The sequence below is a fragment of the Mustela nigripes genome, chromosome 16 (genome assembly GCF_022355385.1).
Source record: "Mustela nigripes isolate SB6536 chromosome 16, MUSNIG.SB6536, whole genome shotgun sequence".
In the NCBI taxonomy this organism is placed as follows: Eukaryota; Metazoa; Chordata; class Mammalia; order Carnivora; family Mustelidae; genus Mustela; species Mustela nigripes.
Genome location: NC_081572.1, coordinates 20171070 through 20190964, shown reverse-complemented (window position 1 = coordinate 20190964; position 19895 = coordinate 20171070). Strand labels below are relative to the sequence as shown.

Below are 19895 nucleotides of genomic sequence, written 5' to 3'. Positions count from 1 at the left end.
GGGAATGACGGCGTGCACGGGGCATTACAGACCAGAGAGGGGCCACCAGCTTGGCCTGGCTGGGAGCAGTGGGAGGTCACGGAGGAGTGTTCCCAGAGGGAGGTCTAGCAGGGGGAAGGCATCCTGCACAAAGATCAGGAGGCAAGAGCCGGCAAGAAAGATGCTGGCTGAGGGGACAGAAGGGAGGGGCAGGGGCTGGGGTGACCCACCCCAGACCACAAAGGGGCCTGGATGCCAAGCCATAGGCCACAGGGAAAGTTCCACCCAAGAGAAATCCAGCACATGTATGCGAAGGCTGGGCGGGACAGGACTGGAGGCTGAGGCCGGCCAGGAAATCACCCCTTGGACAGACACACGAGACCTGGTGTCCCTGAAGGGGGGACTCATGCCCAGCCATCTCTTCAGCCCTCCCACCCCCTAAGGTTCCAAGGTGCCAAGCTGGAGGCCTCTTGAGTGTGTGGGAATTGAATTAAAGCTACTCCAGATCCTTAACCACTCTTTCTCCTTCACTCCCCTCTCTGTGTCTCTGCTGCACACACGTAGTCAGGAGTGCACGTGGGGCCCAGCCAAGGAGGCGCCAGGCTGCTCGGGCAGCCCCCAAATCCCTATCCCCCCCCCCCCCCCCCCCCCCCCCCCCCCCCCCCGCCCGCCCAGTACAGCCTCCATTAGATCTGTGTGTTAGTTTTATTTTCTTTGCTTTGGTCTATACAAAAAAACCAATAACCAAAAACATAAAGCGAGAATAATAAAACTCTCTGCTGGGACCTCCCCCAGCCCCCCACACCCATGTGCGGGAGGTGGTGGTGGGTTTGAAACAGGAAGGGGAAGAGAAAGCCCCCCCACCGCACACCAGAGGGGTCAGCCAAGAGCACTTCTCAGGAGTCAGCTAGGGCAGCTGTGGGTGGGAAGGGGCGTGAGGGAAACACCCCCAGGGCTCCCGGGAAGGGGCCGGGAAGGGGCAGGGAAGGGGCCGGGAAGGGGCCGAAGCCAGCTGAGCGTCCTGGAGAGAGGTGCAGCAGGGCCCCCGGAGTGGGGGAACTCACTCTCTGCATCTCTGTCCCATCTCCATGGTCCATCCCTGAACTATTCGGATAGCTTTGGATTCTGGGCTTTGGGCCTTGAATCTAGGTCCTGGACACCCCAGGGGATCAGGAACAGCTGGTAGGTTGGGAGTTCGGTGAGACCGTCAGGCCCAAAGAAGGAACCAAAGCACTGTGCGGCCAGGCCCTGCTGGAGTCAGGCTACCCGGGGTGTGGCTGGGGGTGGGGGTGACAACTGGGGGAGGGAAGAGCGTGGGTGATTGAGTCTAAAGCTTTAGTGCCAGGGCCACAGAGGTGGGGAGGGGGTGTTGGGCCCTAGACCCACAGCCCAAGACAGAAAAGCAGGAGCAGATCACCATCCCAAGAAAGACCCTACAGAGGACCTCTGGAGGCGTGGGGTTCGGCGAGAAGTCGCGGCCCTGCTCCCGGGGCTCAGGCACTTTTCTGTCCGCCCCTTTGCCTGCACAGAGAGCCTCTCAGATGAGGAATCGCACCTGCGGGGGGCGGGGGGGGCAGACACAGAGGGGTCAGGGCAGGCCTGCGGCCCATAGGATCTTGTCACCCAGCCACTACCCACAGGAAGGATGAGGGACCAAGGCAGGCCAAGGCACAGCCCTTCCTTGGGGGAAGCTCAAAAGCAAAAGGCCCCACACTCGATCCCTGCCAAAAAGAGCCAGGGTTTCAGAGGAAACATGACAATCCTCTGGGAGAAGGTTCTAGAGGGCAGGAAAAGCATGTCTCGACAGCCCACGGGCATGAGGGAGGGCTGCGAAGCAGGAAGGCGCCATACCGGAGTAGGGCCCGCTAGGCCAGCACGTGGTCCCCCGCGGGGTAGGGGGGCCTCAGGCCGTCGCTGTAGGTGTCAATGGGATAGTCCGGGTCTATCTCCATGTGCATATCCAGGGGGTCCAGGGGCACGTCGCTTGAGTACATGGGGCGGTAGGTGGCATCCATGTCTGGGGAAGAGAAGGCAAGGGGACCTTCTGCGGTCTGTAGACCACCCTGCTGGACAGCCCTCAGTCCGTCTCCAGGGAGCCTGACCCCTCTCCAACCTCCCATATCAGGGGGCCTAGAAAGGAGTGTGTATGGACACTACACAGAGAAGCTGCCTCGGATCCTTCAGCCTTAGAGACACAGAGCCTCTTGTCGCTCACATCCACAGAGAACCCACACCTCAGGCTCCCGGTGGTCCCCGAGGAACTCTGCACACACTTACCATCTGCATAGGGTTCATTGATGGGGATCATGCTCTGGGCCTAAGGAAAGAGAGAGAGACATTGGGAGAGGGGAGAAGGCTGGACAATATAGGCTCTGGGCTGGGGCGTGGGCAGCCAGAGACGGTGCTAGAAAAGGGGCCAGGGAAAAGCAAAGACCCATCAGAAGAAGAGAAGATGAAACAGGGTTACACAGTGCCCCAAGGGACTCCTCTCCTAGGGCATCCCCTCCTAGGGTGGAAGGGCCCACCATTCATGCTTGGGGAAACCCACAGAACTACAACAGCCCTGGGGACAGCAGTGCATGGGAAAACATGAGAACAGGTACCAGGGGCTCACCCACCCCTCAGAAACAGATAGTTTGCCCTACTACTCCCATCTGCTAGAAACTGTCATCAGAGATCCGTAATTATAAAATAAAAATCTATGAAGTCGATAGTGTAGTAGGAGCCCCCTTAAAATTGCTGTCCTTGAGCAGTGTGCGACTTGCACAACCATATGTTGCAGTCCAGCCCACGATACTCACAGCCTCCCAGGCAGCTGGGTCATGCTTGAAGAGGGAGTTGGTGAGCTCTACAGACACACGCTTACGGTAATCTGGGTTCTTGTCCTCGGAGATGCGGAACAGGACAGCAGCAGCGTAGGTGGCTGAGCAGAGAGGAAAGGAAAAACCAGTTCAGGCGCCTGCCTCCACCCTGGCTGGAGGACCAAGACCCAGCCCTCCTCTGCCACCCCCTCACCCAGAGCATGCCCCTCACCGGTGCCCTCATTGCGGGAGTGCAGGAGCTCCATGAGTGGAGCCGAGGCCCCCTCAGCATCAATGGCGTCAGCTGCTTCCTTGTCCTGTGCTAGTTCACACAGGACCCCAGCGGCCACACGCTGGATGTTCTCCACTGATGAGTACAGGAGCTGGGGAGAGGGAGCATGGGGTGGGGAAGGGGTGCAGGTGGGTGAGGTGTTAGGTGGGTGGGCAGCCAGTCTCCCAACCCTGTCCATCTCTGCCTTTCTTTTCTGGATTTTTTTTTTTAAAGATTTTATTTATTTATTTGACAGAGTAAGACACAGTGAGAGAAGGAACACAAGCAGGGGGAGTGGGAGAGAGAAGCAGGCTTCCCCAAGGCGGGGCTCGATCCCAGGACCCTGGGATCATGACCTGAGCCGAAGGCAGATGTTTAACTGACTGAGCCACCCAGGTGCACCCCCTCTTTTTCTGGATTTAACACAAGCTCCTACTAGAAGGTGTGGAAAAGTCTAAGAAAGGTATAAAGAAACAGGAAAGAAAATCAGCCATAATTCCCCACCCTCTGTTAATACACTGATGTAATACACTGATCAGGTTTTTTTTTTTAACCATAATCCTGTTTTATTTATATATATATTTTTTTCTTTTTTTCTTTTAGGATTTTATATTTGACAAAAGGGAGAGATAGCTAGAGAGGGAACATAAGCAGGGGGAATAGGAGTAGGAGAAGCAGCCTACCCACTGAGCAGGGAGCCCTATGCAGGGCTCGATCCCAGGACCCTGAGATCACGACCTAAGCCAAAGGCAGATACTTAATGACTGAACCACCCAGGTGGCCCTACATATATATACATTTTGATTCCTGCTTTTTTTTTTTTTAAGCATTTTCTTTTTAAAGATTTTATTTTGGGGTGCCTTGGGTGGCTTAGGCACCGACCGCATCCCTGACTCTAAACTCTAATAATTAAAGAGAAAAAATTCCAAAAGCAAAAAATTCTTCAACTTCATTGTATATAGCCATATGATAAAATGAATCCTTCTTTTTTAACCATTCCCTTATCATTGGCCATTCATTTTGTTTTCAATTATTATAAGTCGCATACGGTGCTTGCTGGCTGTAGGTATACATTTCTGCCACATTTTAAATAATGTTAAAATGATTTCACAAGAAGAAAATCCCAGGTGAAGGACTCGATCCCAGAACCCTGAGATCATGACCTGAGCTGAAATCAAGTGTCAGAGGCTTGACTAACTGAGCCACCCCGGAGCCCCAGACATGAGTATCTCCAAGGTTCTCCATGCAGATGGCAGAACTGCCTTCTGGGGAGGGTTGGCCATCTTCTCTTCTCCCTGGCGGAGTCTGGGGCTGTCTATTTCATCAAATCTTCGCCAGCCCAGGGCGAAGCCCAGGGCACTCCCTTTCCTCCTACCCCAGTTTGATGGTGGAAAATGGAATCTCACTGGGAGCATCAGCTTCCTGCCTCTCAACTCCTGGGGTTGAGCACTGCTTGTCATGAGGGACCTGGGGATTGCTTCTGCCTCTGCCTGTCTAACCACTGGGGTCCTGTCTTAGGGAGCTTTTTTATATAAAAGATATTAAACTCTTGCCTATTGTGACACTTGTAAACATTTTCCAAGTGTGCTACTAACTTTTTCATGCTTTTTAGGCTATTTCTGACATACAGATGATTTTTTTTTTTAAGATTTTACTTATTTATTTGACAGACAAAGATCACAAGTAGGCAGAGAGGCAGGCAGGGAGAGAGGGGGAAGCAGGCTCCCCGCCAAGCAGAGAGCCCGATGTGGGGCTCTATCCCAGGACCCTGGGACCATGACCTGAGCCAAAGGTAGAGGCCTTAACCCACTGAGCCACCCAGGCGCCCCTGACATACAGATGATTTTAATGTTTATGTGGTCGAATCTGGAGGTAATTTTTCTTGTTTGTGATCTATTTCTTGCTTCTTTTTTTTTTTTTTTAATTTATTTTAAGACTTTATTTATTTACTTGAGAAAGACAGAGAAAGCACACAAGCAGGGGAGTGGGAGAAGGAAAAGCAGGCTCCATGATGCTTGATTCCAGGACCCCAGGATCATGACCTAAGCCAAAGCCAGACATTTAACCAACTGAGCCACCCAGGCGTCCCTCTTCCCTTGGTTTTGAGCCTGGAAAGCTTCCATGCAGGGATATGCTAAGCACTCACTCCTGGTGTGGCCACTTTTTTCACACTCCTTCAAAGACCTCTTGCTGCCTGGCCCATACCCACCAAACCCATGGCTGCCGAGTTCCCCCTTTCTGTCAAGGAGGTGAGCAGGGGTTGGAGGGTCCTCTCCTGTCCACTTGCCCCAGACTCACCTGTACAAACAGGGGGATGGTGTTGAGTCGGAAGATCTCCATGCGGTTCATGGGATCCCGGGCGAGGATGTGCAGGGCTCCAGTGCAGCCCTCCACAATCTCCTCCATCCTCACACCGTCCTGCGCAAGAGGAGTCACTGGGACGTGGAAACCGATGGTCCTTGGACCCGGCCACACGCCCCCACCATGACAATCCAACAAACCTCACAGATCCCTGGAGATCACCTCAGTGACAACTTGCCTCCCCGCTTACACACACACACACACGCACATACATTCACCAACAGGACAACCCGACTCCCACAGAAGGCTGGCTCACCGTGTAGGGCTGCTGTGTGCCTGCAGCCACATGGCGCTGGGCATCCTGGTGAGCCTTGACCAGCAGCTGGACAAGGCGGGGGATAACCGCTGCCTCCTGCAGAGGTGCATGGTTTGCTGGGCACAGAGCCAGATTCCTGATCAGGCCAATGGTCGCCTGAAAGAACAATCACAATGATAGGGACATTTCTTGGGCATCTGGAGAATCCCAACTTTCCAGCATCATCTCCCCCTTCCCTTGTCATCTCTCTGTGCCCCAGGCCAGACACAGACATGCTGGAAGATCTCCAGACCCTGAGACCACTTCCAGCCCATGTCCCTTATTCCACTGGATCTGTGGGTTTTCACATCTAATAGCCCCAGCTAAAATGATACCCTATTCCAGAACATTCTACCAGCCCCATGCCTTGATCCTCACCCTTGTCCCTTCTCTCAACAGCTTCCCTTCCCCCAGACAGCTGCTTTTCTGGTAAGTCCCAAACCATGATTATCAGGGAGTCCTTGCTATGGCTGACCCCAAAGTTTCCTGCTTTAGTGATATGCACACTGCAGTCAATCCCCAGCAAGGCAGCTCTGGAAAGAAGCCTCTTTCCTGGGGCACCCCATCTCCCAGGGACCACTCTGGCCTCCCAGAGTCATCTCATCTGACCCTCGAAAAAAGCAGCCAGGAGGGCAGGGACAAAAGTCATGAGAGATGAGGATGTGAGCACAAGATAGATGGCCTGCCATGGTCACCTGTCAGTGAGCAGTTAGGTCAAACGCTCCCCTTACCTCCGGCTTGCAGTAGGGACCCATCCCAGGGAGGGACGACATGGTTTTTTTCCCCCCCTCACTATGGATTGTTAAAAATTCAATGTATAACTCCTTAGACTCATTCTTATTTGTCCTGTCAGACTGTCTAAAATTTCACCAGTGGGAGCCCTGCCAGCTCGCTCTTCTCTACCCAGGCAGCCCCCTTCACACCCTTAACTACAGCAGATGCTAACTGCCCCCCCAGAACCCTTTCTGTTAGTATCCCCCCTTGAATTTTAGCGGGACACATGGCCTTCGGACCAACGACACTTGGCTAGCCTCCCTGTATCTAGACGGTGTGATTAAGACCTAAAGTGTGAGTGGAAGTGATGTGTTCCACGAACCAGCCACACCCCCTGGGAACCTGTTAGAAATGCAGCATCTCGAGCCCACCCCAGCCTACGGACTCAGGGCCTCTCTGTCACAGTAGCCTTGCCTGGACCCATCCAGCACCTAAGCCTGCCCACAGAGAGCTCCTTCCCCTTGCCCAGCCCCCACTGCAGCCCCCCACGGCACCTTCACCAACGGCCACTGGTTGGGCTGGTTGAGCAGCTTGACGATGGCCGGGATGCCATAGTTGAGGCGCACGGAGTTCTGGGCCATCTCGGCCTCGGGGTGGCGGCTGGTGAGGTGGCGCAGGGCGCAGACGGCAGGCTCCGTGATGTCATCCTTGTCGCCTGCACGCAGGATGGCATGGATGAGGGCCTCCACACCGCTGTTCTGGGTCACCAGCGTCTTATTCTTGCTGTTGTTGCACGTCAGGTTGGACAGAGTGCCCGTGGCGCAGGTGAGGACGTTGACGTCGTCCACGCTCAGCTGGTTCACGAGAATCTTCAGCACACTTTCCAGGCCCTCCTGTGGGTTGTGGGGGAGACAGCGGAGAGGGAGGGAGATGTTGCACTCCTAGAAGTTCTCCTCACATCTGTCCCACGGGAGCGAGATGGCCTGACAGGGTCTAAAGCCCACTCAGCCGATAGTCAACGGGCCCTGACCCGTGGCCCGGAGACTTCATCCTGTGCCACTGCTGAGGACACCCCAGGAGAAGGGGGTACTCGCCCCCCAGGCCACTGCTGCTCAGAGCAGCCGAGGGGCTCCCCCACACAGCCACAGCCAGCAGGCCAGCTGTGAACCCTGGCCTGTCTCTAAGTGCCCCTGCCCCTCTGTGTCCTCAAACCCATGCAAGGCCAAGAGGAAAGTGCAGAGGTGACCACATGCTTCAGGGGCCCAGCTGGCCTGCTCTTCCCAGCCTCTCATCTTTCTGGGCCTTCGTGCTGCCCCCCTCGGGGGTCCCCATGCCAAATCCAGTTTCGGGGACCATCACTGACCCAGAAGCCTCACTCCTCCCACGGGGAGCCCCAGGGGCCTTGTGGTAGAAGAGGAAGACTCCAGGCTCTGGGATGACACTGCTGAGTCCCAGCTCTGCCATTTACCAGCTGTGACCGAGGGCCATTACGTAATTCCCTGGGCTCCTGTTTCTTCACCTGATCACCTGGGTCCCCTAGCCCACCTCTAGCTATTGAAAGGGGTGAGCAAGCCAAGGTCCACAAGTGCCCAGCCAGTCCCAGCATGTGGCCGGGGCTGAATAAACTGCCTGTTGATGGTGGTTTGGGGGTCTCTTCGGAATGGCAGTTGGGCTGGAAGGAGGGATCAGCAGTCTTGTTCTAAAACCACGTTTTTCGGGACGCCTGGGTGGCTCAGTGGGTTGAGCAGCTGCCTTCGGCTCAGGTCATGATCCCAGCGTCCTGGGATCGAGTCCCACATCGGGCTCCTTGCTTGGCGGGGAGCCTGCTTCTCCCTCTGCCTCTGCCTGCCACTCTGTCTGCCTGTGCTCGCTCTCGCTTCTCTCTCTATGACAAATAAATAAATAAAATCTTTAAAAAAAAAAAAAAAAAAAAAAACCACGTTTTTCCTTAAACTGTGTGTTTAGCCACCAGAGCCCCCACGTCTCCTGGTGTATCACTGCTGCTCCTTGCAGGGTCTAGGTCGAAACTGTTTTCCAGGGACCACCTGAACTCAGCTTAGGAATATCAGACCCTAGAGCCTGAAGCTAAAGGGATGAGGATTTCAGGGTGTTTCCAGCTTCAGCCACAACACACAAGATTTGGGGTCTCAGGCTCCCCACGGCTCCTAAGGGCAGAATTCCAGACAGGAGCCTGTGCGTGGCAAGAGGCGAATGAGCTGGCTGGGGAGGTGGGCCCGGGCCCACCCAGCCCCCCACCTGTTTAGTGGCCACATCCGAGAGGTTGCGCAGGGTCCAGAGGCAGTTCTGCACGAGGCGGGGGCTGTTGCTTGTCAGGTGTTTGCCCAAGGCCTGCATCCCACCTGGGGCAAGGGACAGGGAGCACGTCAGTCACAGGGAGCATGGCTCACCAAGACTGGCTGCTGCACAAGTCGTTCCCCTCCGCCCCCCACCGCTATCCCGGCCCTCCTGGCCACGCGGGCCACCCTCGCAGGCCACACTCACCAGCCTCCACAATGGCAGGCTTATTGCTGGGACACACGGACAGCACCTTGAGCACACGGCTGGTGGTCCAGAGCAGCTTCTCATAACTGTAGTTACGCATGATCTGCACGAGGGCCTGGGGTCCTCCGTTGGCCAGGATGATGAGCTTAGGGGGAGACAGTGGAGAGTGGGTGGGAGACAAACAGGAAACAGGACAAGAAACAAGGAAAGGAGAGGGTGCGACAAAGCTGTCACTACTGAACTTTGGTGAAAACCTGAATCGCTCCTGTGATTACTAAAAACGCCAAAAATTGAAAAAAGGGTAATACACAGTGCTGACAAGGATAAAGTCAAACTGTATTAACAGACACCACCACCACCACCGCTGGAACTAATACAATCCTTCCGGAAGGCGTTTGGCAATCTGGGTAAAAGCCCACAAATATTAAAAACCCGCAGCCTCCCTGATGAAAAAATTGTCCACTCTTTGGGAAAAGCCATGTGCCCAAAGCTGTTCATTACATCACTGTTCATAAAGGCAGAAAAGCCAGAGCAATCTAAATGCCCTCCCTAAGAAGAAGGTCTGGGGGCCCCACTTCATGAAAGGCTATTTGCCACAACAGAGGGTGATTTTAAGGATGGGGGGATTAAAAATACGCAGAAAACAGATGCAACGTTGTACATTTGCCATGGCTACAACCGCGTACAAATGACCCCACGGGATGGCCTTGCAGGAAGCAGATGGAGATAGCAGTGGTTGCATGAGGACAGTGACTTTTTTTCCTTTTCCTTATCCTCAAAATATTCAGTTCTACGATGAAAGATGTCCAGCTGTGTATACTCATATTTAACCGAAAAAGGGTAAGGACTCAGGGCCAGAAGTTGCTGCTGGGCAGATGGTGCCCTGGGGGGGCTGTGAGGCGGGGCTAGGGGCGAGGCTAGGGGCGGGGTGCAGCGCACCTTGCTCTCCTGGTTGCCATAAGCCAGCAGCTGCAGGCAGTCCGTGGTGATGGCCAGGAACTTGGGGTTGTTCTTGTTGAGCAGGGGCACCATCTTTTGCAGCCCGTCGGCCAGACGCACGGCCATCTTGGCGCCCTCCTGGTACAGCAGCAGGTTGTGCAACGTGGTGATGGCGTAGAACAGGACCGACTCCACGGGGGAGCTGGGATGATGGGCAAGGGGTTAACGTGAGTCGGGTCCCAAGGGGCTTGGCATGAATGTGGGCTACCTCCCCGACGAAGCCTTCCCCATACCAACACCCCTGTGGAAATAGCCCTTGACTTAAAAATCTCATCGCCCCTTGAGCCCCGCCCCACTCTTAGCCATCTCCCCTCTGGGACCATGACTCCTCCTCCTGGGCTCATAGCCCAGGGTTGGGCGCACAGTAGGTCTACTACCATATGGGAGGCCATGTGCTACAGAGGTCCTGGGAGGGAGGGGGTCAGAGTATCTCCAATCTCAAGGAACTCACAGCCTGTAATGGACATAAGGAGGAAGACCAAGGGGCCTTGCAAGGTTGGGAAAAATCTGGAAGGCAAAGAACACTCTCTGCTGTTCCCTCTGCCCTGGATACTCTTCCTTTCATTGACAAGGGCCAAACCCTGCTCATCTGTCAACACCCTGCTGTTAGTGTGCACAGCTGGTCAGAGCTCTTGAGCAGTGTTGGGCAGACCGCTCTCGAACCTATACCATATCCTGGGAATTAACGTGCTTGTTCCTTACGTGCCAGGCTTCTCTGCTTGGCTGTGAGGAGCTGAGCTCCAGGACTGGGCATGGAGTTGCACCTGGCACACAGTAGGTCCTCCATAAATGTTGTATGGAAGCCCAAGGGAAGGGAGACCCTGGGATCCCACAGTAGGTAGGGGTGGGTACCTGAGCATGCGGACCAGAGCAGGGATGCCGCCTGACTTGAAGATGGCAAGCAGCCCCTCACGGTGGTGGGAGAGGTTGTGCAGGATGCTGGTGGTGCAGCGGGCCGTGTCCAGGTCACTGGTGTTCTGCATGGTGCGTACCACGGCTGCCACCAGCTGGGGTGAGCCCATCAGCGCCCGCCGAGACGCCTCTTTCTTGGATAGCTGGTTCACAATCATGGCTGCCTTGGTCACTACCACCTGAGTGGGAGGGGAGGGATGGGAAAAAGTGAGCAGATGGGCTGGGCCAGCTGTCACAGAGAGATGGAAAGGCCCAGTGGCCCCCTCCACAAAGTTCAGAATGACCCAGCTCAGACTCTCCCCTCCCTGCTGATGGGGCCCGTGGTAAGGTCATTCCCTGCAGACCCCTGTCCTCTCCGCTCTGTCCTGCCCCCGCCCCAGCCAGGCCCCTCACGGACCGGGTCCTCATCGTTGAGTAGTTTGGTGAGTTCAGGCAGGGCCCGGGTGGCCAGCTCGGCGTCGTCCTGGTAGTTGATGAGATGTACAATGGCTGACTTGAGCAGCTGGGACGGCTCGGCCAGCCGCTGCAGGTTGGTGCTCTGGCCGTCCACCTGGGTGGCCAGCAGCAGCGAGCTGTCTTCCCCTGTCACACCAGGACACATGGCCTCCCGCACTCGCTTGGCTCTGGCCGTCGTGGACATCTGGTACTCCAGATCACCTGGGGGATGAGCCATGGGCAGGGACTGAGCCATACAAGGTGCATTGTGGGGGGACACTGGGGAGCAGGGCATGCCTTGTAGACAGACCACCTGTGTCCTTGGGACTGACCCCGACAAAGGCCCCAGTTACACCCCTCACATGGTTCTGCCACTAACCGGGGCGGTTAAATCAGCCGTAAAATGGGGCACCACCTGGTCTGCCCATCATAGAGAATTCTTAGGGGAATTACATACTAGTTATAAATCCCCCTGAAAAAAAGGGATCATTACATCACTATGAACCTGTTCATGAATGTTACTATTCACAGGAATATTTAACATCTTTTGAGTATTCACTCAATTAAAAGTTTTTCTTGTATTTTCTCATTTATCTCGTAATAACCCTACGAGATAAGTACTATTATCAGCTCCATTTTACACATGGGGAAACTGAGGCACAGAGAGATTCTAGGAGCCCAAGCTGGGGTCTGAACTCAGCCTGACTCCAGAGCCAAAACCCCAACCCTATACCCCTCCTTTAACAATCAGGTTGGGGTAGCAGGAGACAACCTAGGTCTCCTTTCAACCCTGAAATCTCATGATTCTAATTACTCATCATCTCCAAAAGAGGCAAGTCTCCCATTACAGAGGCAAGCAAAGAGAGGCCCCGAGGGCCACCCAGTATCATACAGATCAGAGGGAAAGGTGGGAGTGTGGGTTTCAGAAAATACAAGGAGGGTTCTCAGCTCAGACTCTGGGTTCCACCCCCTGGGTGAGTCCAGGAGTCCTATAAGTAGGTGCCCAAGCTTCCCAGGCAGCCCTGCCCTGGGCAAGTGTCCAGATGCCCCAGGGAGAGAGGCGGACATTCCACCCTCCAATTATTCAGGATGGAGGAGATACCCACAGAGCTTTCCCACCTGAATGCTGTACTTTGAGCTATTAACACAATGGCTGGCCCCCGCCCACTGTCAGGAAGGAGAGTCCTGGGCACTGAGACTGAGCTCCACAGGGCCTCCACCTGTCCCAGCCCACCCCGCACCTGTCCCAGCACCCACAGCTTAATGTCCGGGGCCCTGGAGGCAACCATGGACAGCGGTCCTAGGGCCCACGTACTCCTCTCCCCCAGAGAAGCCAGCACCCCAGCCAGAAGCCCCAGGCCCGGGAGCCAGCAGCTGGGTCATCTTGGCACCACCTAGCCTCAGCCTACCTGCAGGTCTCCTCCTACCCTCAATGGGAGCCCTACCACCCCATCAAACTTGAGGCTCCTAGAGCAAAAGCACCATCTTTCCCGACAGACCAGGCAGGGGTCCCCTGAGGGCAATAGGGATGCCTCGAGGTCCAGGACCATGCCTTCAGACTGGCAGGAAAGGTCTTCACTTCCCCCCGCCCTACTAGAGGTTCAGGGAAGAGGAATCTACCCTCTCTCAGATGGGGGAGCCCCAAAGTAGCTGTGCCTCCTCCCTCAAACAGGAGCCCCCCAACCAAGTCTGCCTCCTTCTGCTGCGCCCTCCCTCTAGGGCCCAGGCTGTTTTTCTGCTGAAGTATTTCCGTGGAATAGTTTCCATGCAAGAGTCCCCGGTGATCCTGACCTTGGCTCTGGGGCACCGGGGTGTAGGTGGTGGTCTTCTTGAGCGTGTACTGGCGCCCGCAGGCATCATCCTCTTCCATGATGCCCTTGCTACTGACCGAGGGCACACAGGTGTTGGCACCCGAGTGGATGCCAGAGTCATAGGTGTATGTCTGCTGCCACTCAGTCACCTTGATGGGTTGTTCGATCAGGTTCATCACTTCCATGGCGGCTGCTGGGGACACAGGAATGGCAGGAAATCAGCTGGCTCCAGGGAGGCATCCCATGACCTGGTATAGCCCGCAGCTCCAGCCCATCCTCAGGCTCAGGGACGGACTGCCCAAAATGGGATACCCAAGGGTGAGTCCTGGGCTTAGGTCTCTAACCTCCAGCCCAGGGTGGGGTGAGCCCCACGGGCAGTGGGGCAACAAAGAGCCAGAGGCCCCAACCCAGCCCTGAGCTCGCTCACTTCGCTGTCCCCGCCCAACACTCCCAGAGCAAAAGATACACAGGGCCTCCAGCAGCTTCTGGGGTCCCGCAGACCCACCCCCGTGCACTGGGGCTCCCTGGGAAAGTCTCTGATGAGGTACCTATACCTCAAGCATTGAGCAGGAAACTGGGTGGGGCAGGGAAGCAGTCAGACGGGTTTCTCCGGAGAGCCCTGGAGGCCACTGGGAGCCATCAAAGTCTCCCTTGAGACTCCAGGATCTCAGGACCTTTCCTGAAGATGGGGTGGGATCACAAGATACCGCAGAGGCCCAAGTCCTGAGATCCCTGTCTCTCCAGCACCCCAGATCCTAGATCCTTTTCCAGAATTCCAAGCCCCAATGACCATTATCAGCCACACACTACTGGGCCAATTCCCCTCTCCGTAGAGCCCAACCCTCCTTTGCAAAATGGGGTACCACGTCCCTTGCAGGTTCTCGTAGGGCAGATTTGTAAAGGACCCAGCTCAGTGCTGGGCACATCGTAGGCGCTCAGTGTTGGTGACCGTGGCCATGCCTGTGGCCCTGCCTGTGCCATGTAGCAACACCGCCTCTTTTTCAGGGGGGTTTTCTCACCTCCTGTCCTCCTAAAACCCAGACTAGAGGTAAGGGATAGAGGAGGCCTGGGGTGGGGGTGGGGGTCACTGCTATTCAGGCACACCTCCCTCTCCCTGCAGAAACTTGAGGGCACCTGAGATTCATGAATTGCTGGGCCCTACTGTGGACCAGGGTAGTGAATTCTCTCCTGGTCTGCTGGGAATCCCTGTCCCGGGAGCTGACCTCCAGAGTCCTGCCCTTGGGAGGTGAGGCCCAGGAAGCTATGCTCCGGGGAGGGCCTCTACCCCTCTCCCCCAACTAGAGCATTCTCGAATGCCATCACCCTCCTGAGCATGTGCTCCCCCTTTATGGACAGGGAGCCTGAGGCTCCACTGGGGGAGGGGGCACAGAAAAGAAATGGCAGAGCTGGGACAGGGCAGAGCCATGACAGACACTCAGGTCTGTGCCCTTTGCACACACAGTGTGGCGTCAGACAGCAGACCCCAGGCCGGTCCACCCACAAAGGTAGACACGACGCAGCCCCTCATACCTACTGTCCCCTCCTGATGAGGGTCCGGGTGAGGCCCAGCACGGTTCAGCTGGCTCAGCCTGGCCCGGCCCCAGGACGAAGTCAGCAGGGTCTGTCCTCCCAGGGCCACCCTGATGGGGGGTGGCTTGGGGAGGATGTATGATCCTCAGGCCTCCCTGCCTTTTATGGCAACACAGGCTCCTTCCCTGCCTGCGAGCGCACCTGGAACAAGCAGAGGCAGGAGCCAAACCAGCTCCCAGCCACCTCCTTCCTCTCTCCTCCCTTTACCCCAAGTGACTCAGAGTTTCGAGATGATAAACAGAAGCAGGCCCAGAGCGCCCCAGAGAGCAGGCTCCATGCCACCAGCTGCATCCAGCTGCTTCCCAGGCACCAGCAGCCGCCCCCGGGGAGGAGCCCTGGGCCATGCCAGCACTGCCGAAGGGAGGTAAAGCTCTAGAAGCTGCACAGATCTAGCCACTATACCAGGGAGAAGGCTGAGCCCACAGCTGGGCCCCAAGGTTGTCCTCAGATCTGCTCAGGACGAACTGGAAATCTCCAGCCAGGATCAGTAAGAACACCCCATCGGAGCCAGGAAGAGCCCTCCGCAGTGGAAAGCGCTGCCTGGCCCTGGGGGCTTCTCAGCCCAGCCAGAGAGGCGCAGGCCTCACCCCAAACTTCAGGGCTCACACCTCCTCTGCTTGCCGGCCCCATAGCCACAGGGACCACCGAGGTCAAGGCTGGCGACAGGAGGGGGATTTCCCAGCAGGCCCCTCAGCATCCCTGCCAACCCCAGGCTTGAAGCCAAGAGAAGCTGAGGGCTGATGGTTGGCAGCTGCCCAGGGAGAGACAGAGGCCACAGAGAGGTCAAAGGGTCCACGGGGCGGGGGCGGGGAGGCCACACAGCTGCTTTTACTGTCAAATGAATCTCCCGCAGGCCTCAAAGCCACCTGGGCGGGCATGTGTGGTGCCCAGTTTCCAGCTGAAAAGACAGAGAGACACCACCCTGAGAACAGGGCAGCAATCTGCTCAGATCGGGGTTCTCCTTGTGGCACACCGGCCTCCAGCCCACTCACGGGGGCTGCTCCCCTGGCTCCTGACAGTGGAGGAGAGGGGGCCAGACACCAGTGTATGAGGGGGCAGCCAGGGCAAGGGAAGTGTGGAGCCCCTTGCCAGCAGGCAGAGAGGCTGGGGAGGCCCAGACCGCTCACAGCTGGAGTCCCAGGCCCTGGCCCTGGTCCCAGCTCAGCCACAAGCTTACTGGTGTCCTGAGACGATTCCTTGCCCTCTGTGTGTCATCTACAGGAAGAATGGCCCAGCTGATCTCAGAGGAACGGGGATCTCTAAGACTCAGGCGTCCCAGGACAGACAAGAGAAGGCTCAGGGTGGACCAGGGGAGACACGGCACACAGTTCAGGGAGGACACCCCCCACACACACACACCAGAACGCTTCTCCAGGAATGGATCCCAGAGTGAGCTCCTCCTGCAGCAGGAAGGCCAGGAGTCAGACGTCAGGCAGTACTGTGCGGCCGCCCCACCTTTCTCCTCAGGGGCTCACAGGAAAAACAAGGCAATTCTCTCACCAAGAAACAGAAGCGCTATTTTGGCAGTTCCCACGGTGCAGGGGGCCGCACCCAGCTTGGTCTCGCCCCTCTCCACCCTGGACCAGAGCAGGCCCTGCCACAGTGCCCCCGGACAGAGCTGGGGTGGAAGTGGGCGAGACAGGCGTGGGCCCTGCTCAGCGCCGGGCAGAGCCGGGCAGAGGCAGACACGGGGCGGGCAGCCTTCCTTTCCGAAGGGCATGGGGGGCCTTTGTTCAGCAGCTTGCTCTCTCCTGCAGGCCTGGGGCCACACAGGCTGGGAAGCCAGCTCCGAGAGCACAGGGTGCGGTGCCAACAGTACCGGGGACAGGAAGAGAAGCCTGGGCCCTGGAGAAGGAGCACCAAGGAACCTCCCCACGGAGGTGCACACTGAGTGGGAGGGTGCAGGTGACCTTTGGATATACCCTGCGCTCCATTCCTGCTTCCTCCCCAGCAAGGCCACCCCAGCGGGCTGTCCCTGGGCACCCTAAGTCTGAGTGGGTCCCAGCACAGCGAGGTCCAGTCCTGACATTCGAAGTAACCACCCGCCGCGTGCCAGGCGGGCTCAGTGGGAGGACCAGGAACTCTTGATACTGGCGTTGTAGTGTCTAGCCCCACATTGGGTGTAGCAATTGCTTAGAAATAAAATCTTTAAAAAAAAAAAAACTAAATAGGGCGCCTGGGTGGCTCAGTGGTTAAGCCGCTGCCTTCGGCTCAGGTCATGATCTCAGGGTCCTGGGATCGAGTCCCGCATCGGGCTCTCTGCTCAGCAGGGAGCCTGCTTCCTCCTCTCTCTCTCTGCCTGCCTCTCTGCCTACTTGTGTTCTCTCTGTGTCAAATAAATAAATAAAATCTAAAAAAAAAAAAACAAAAAAAAAAAACTAAATAAAAACAAAAACCCTGCCCCCAGAGCTACCTCAGGCCCCTGCCCCCTCCAGCACCGCTGTCAGTGCTGGGCACGGCGGAGCTGGGCAGCACGATGCCAAGGTTCAATGAAACACCTGGGAACACAGACAAGGCCCGGGAGGCCTGCGGGAAGGAGGCTTAGACACACTGCATGAGGGAGCTTGAAGAGCAGGCAGGGCCCTCCAGAAGTTCCTCGGGCCAGCACCCTGTGGACACCGATCACAGCTCCGTGATAGAGGGAAGGGGCTTTGGGCAGAGCAGGAGAACCTGGGAGTCAGAGGAAGGGATCAGTCCAGCCCTGCCACTCACTGGCTGCATGCCCTCAGGCAAGTCATCTGATTTCCTTAAGCCATCTGCCAAGTAGAGATGATCCAGCCACTCTTTTCTTCAGACCCTATGTGGTGGATCTCACACAGCCGTGACCGACTGTGACCAGGGAAGCCCTCTTTCAATAGTAAAGGCCCAGGCCAGCTTTCTTCTACTAGCCGAGCGCAGACATGGCAAAGAGGAGCCCAGCAGAGCCAGGCCTGGCAAGGTGGCCAGCAGCCAGCCTGCTTTTTGGGGACCCAGGACCAGGGAGGGTGTCTGTCTCCCAGCCCTAAGCCCAATACAATACAATATTGGGGGTGGGGTGTGGCTGGGGAGGAAGTTATGTCTGGTCCAGGAGAGGCGACCCAGTGCTGCCCACTGCCCTCTCCTCACTCCCCTCTTCCCGGTCACATGGGCTGCCTCCTGCAGCCAGGGGTGGCCAGGCCAGTCAGGCTGGGACATTCCCCACATAACAGTCCCCAAAGAGAAGCTGGGCTGAGCAGGGTCACCAGCCCCCACCCTTCCTGACTGTCTCTGACTTCAGATCTGGCCAGCGGTCCCAAGAACCAACCAAAACAGACCCTAGTAAAGACAGACGTAACTGCTTCCCTCTAGAGCCCTGTCTCCCCCATCAGGCTGAGGCTTCCCAAATAGGCCTCTCCCGTCAAGACTGGGCTCCAGCAGGAAACACCCCCCACAGATTAGAGGTTCCTGGACAGATTCTGTAGTCTCTCCTTTCAGAATGGTGATTCTGAGCAGGCAGAGACCGAAATGGGCACCACCTATGGCCAAGGGCCCTGGGGACACGAGAAGACAGAGGAGCCCATCCTCCTGGATGCTTCCAGAGGAAAACCCTCACTTCCGGTCTGGAGGACAGCCCAAGCTGCTGCCCAGGCCTGGATGGGGGTGGGGGAGGCTCAGGTCAGGCCGTCCCAGCTGCTGTTTGTTTTCTTCCATCTGGGCTCCTTCCCAAAGCAAACAAATCAGGGTGGGAAAATGAAGGGGACTTGGAGGAGAGGGAAATGCAAGGCCAGGTGGCTCGACCCCAAGAACCTCCGGGCTCCCCTGGAAGAGGGCTCCAGCTGGAGCTCCAGTCTCTGCTGGTGACCCTCTGTGGGCAAAAACCCAAACCGGTGGATCACCCCAAACCAGGGCTCCTGAGACTGGAAAAACACTGCAGCCAGCCTCAGGAAACAGCAAAAGGTTGACTTGTGTCAGTAAGGCCCCACACACCAGTGTCCCCAAGGGGGCTGGGCAGACCTGACCCCAGCTGGTATCCCCTCCTTAGGGGGTGGTCCCCCAGGGTTCATTCTGCAAGGATCTGCCTGACCCTCTCTCAGGAAGTACAGGAAGAACCAACCCTGAGTTCCCTGATTTGCTGCAGAAAACTAGGATTTGGATCAAGGTTTGGTTAAACTGTGTTATTGTATACAGGGCATGAGATCATCAAGGCAGAGGCTAAGAAACAAGAAAAGAGAGAGGAAAAAATGTTAGTGGCGGGATTATGGAGTAGGATTATGGGTGTTTTTTTTTTCTTCTCTTGTAAACTTTTCTAAACTTTCAATTATTTTTTACAATGATCAGATATTACTTTTCGATCGAGAGAGAGGAGGAATCAGAGCCCAACCTCCTCCTCATCCCCAAATAAACATACTGATTGCTCAGCCCATCCCAACTCTGCCTGTCCCTGACCCTCAGCCCAGTGTCCCTACAGTGGAGAGAAGGCAAGGCCTGTGAACCCACATTCTGCAGGTCACAGAGAGCTGAGCTTCTTATCCTGTGGGCCCCTCAAAGGCTGAGGTGCCAGGAGGCTGAGCAAAGGACTTTCTCTTCAGGCCTGGCCAAGAAAGTTGCTAGAAATTGGGGCAGCCCATGCCCCCAGACCTTCATCAGATTCAACCATGTCCCAGGAGAGAGGCCTCAAAACGTCACTTGCAGGGACACAAAGCTGGGTGACCTGCCCCAGCCACACCTCTCTTTCTCTTTGTAGAGGGTCACTGGGCCGGCCAGCTCAAGGATACCTGTCCCTCTTACTGCCAGGACTCTCTTCTCTCAGAAGATACCAGACTGTGACTTTCCCCAGGGACCCCAACAGACCTCAGACTGGCACCAAAGGTACTGAGTCCTGCCTGCACTCTCTCCTGGGCCACAATGGTGCTCCTCCAGCTCCGGCAGACAGAGCCCAGCTTCCTCCTCTTCAGAGAAGAGTCACCTCTGACCTTCCATCTCTCCCTTTTACTCAGCAATGCAAGATCTCATCTCTGACAGACAGGAAGTCCTTCCTCCTGTCTAGCCACCATTCTTTCCCTAAGAACATCAGTCCCAGGGGCGCCTGGGTGGCTCAGTGGGTTGGGCCTCTGCCTCTGGCTGAGGTCATGATCTCAGGGTCCTGGGACGGAGCCCCGCATCAGGCTCTCTGCTCAGTGGGGAGCCTGCTTACCCCTCTCTCACTCTGCCTGCCTCTCTGCCTACCTGTGATCTCTGTCAAATAAATAAATAAAATCTTAAAAAAA

The 19895-nt window shown here is 56.3% G+C and overlaps 1 protein-coding gene across 3 annotated transcripts in view; it reads right to left on the bottom strand.

Moving 5' to 3' along the window:
- Positions 1–670: 670 nt before the first annotated feature.
- JUP (junction plakoglobin) overlaps positions 671–19895 on the bottom strand; it is a 23096-nt gene continuing 3871 nt past the window's right edge. For 2 of the 3 annotated variants that reach the window (XM_059378877.1, XM_059378879.1), the window contains exons 2-15: positions 13061–13273; positions 11232–11491; positions 10775–11013; positions 9863–10064; positions 8924–9068; positions 8678–8781; positions 6976–7314; positions 5669–5824; positions 5350–5469; positions 3013–3163; positions 2781–2902; positions 2257–2296; positions 1831–1996; positions 671–1534 (exon numbers count right to left, since the gene is read on the bottom strand). In XM_059378877.1, the coding sequence (XP_059234860.1) occupies positions 1845–1996; positions 2257–2296; positions 2781–2902; positions 3013–3163; positions 5350–5469; positions 5669–5824; positions 6976–7314; positions 8678–8781; positions 8924–9068; positions 9863–10064; positions 10775–11013; positions 11232–11491; positions 13061–13265 (2235 nt within the window). In that variant the 5' untranslated portion in view covers positions 13266–13273 and the 3' untranslated portion in view covers positions 671–1534; positions 1831–1844. The remainder of the gene's footprint in view (positions 1535–1830; positions 1997–2256; positions 2297–2780; positions 2903–3012; positions 3164–5349; positions 5470–5668; positions 5825–6975; positions 7315–8677; positions 8782–8923; positions 9069–9862; positions 10065–10774; positions 11014–11231; positions 11492–13060; positions 13274–19895) is intronic. The other variant, XM_059378878.1, reaches the window with a different exon arrangement.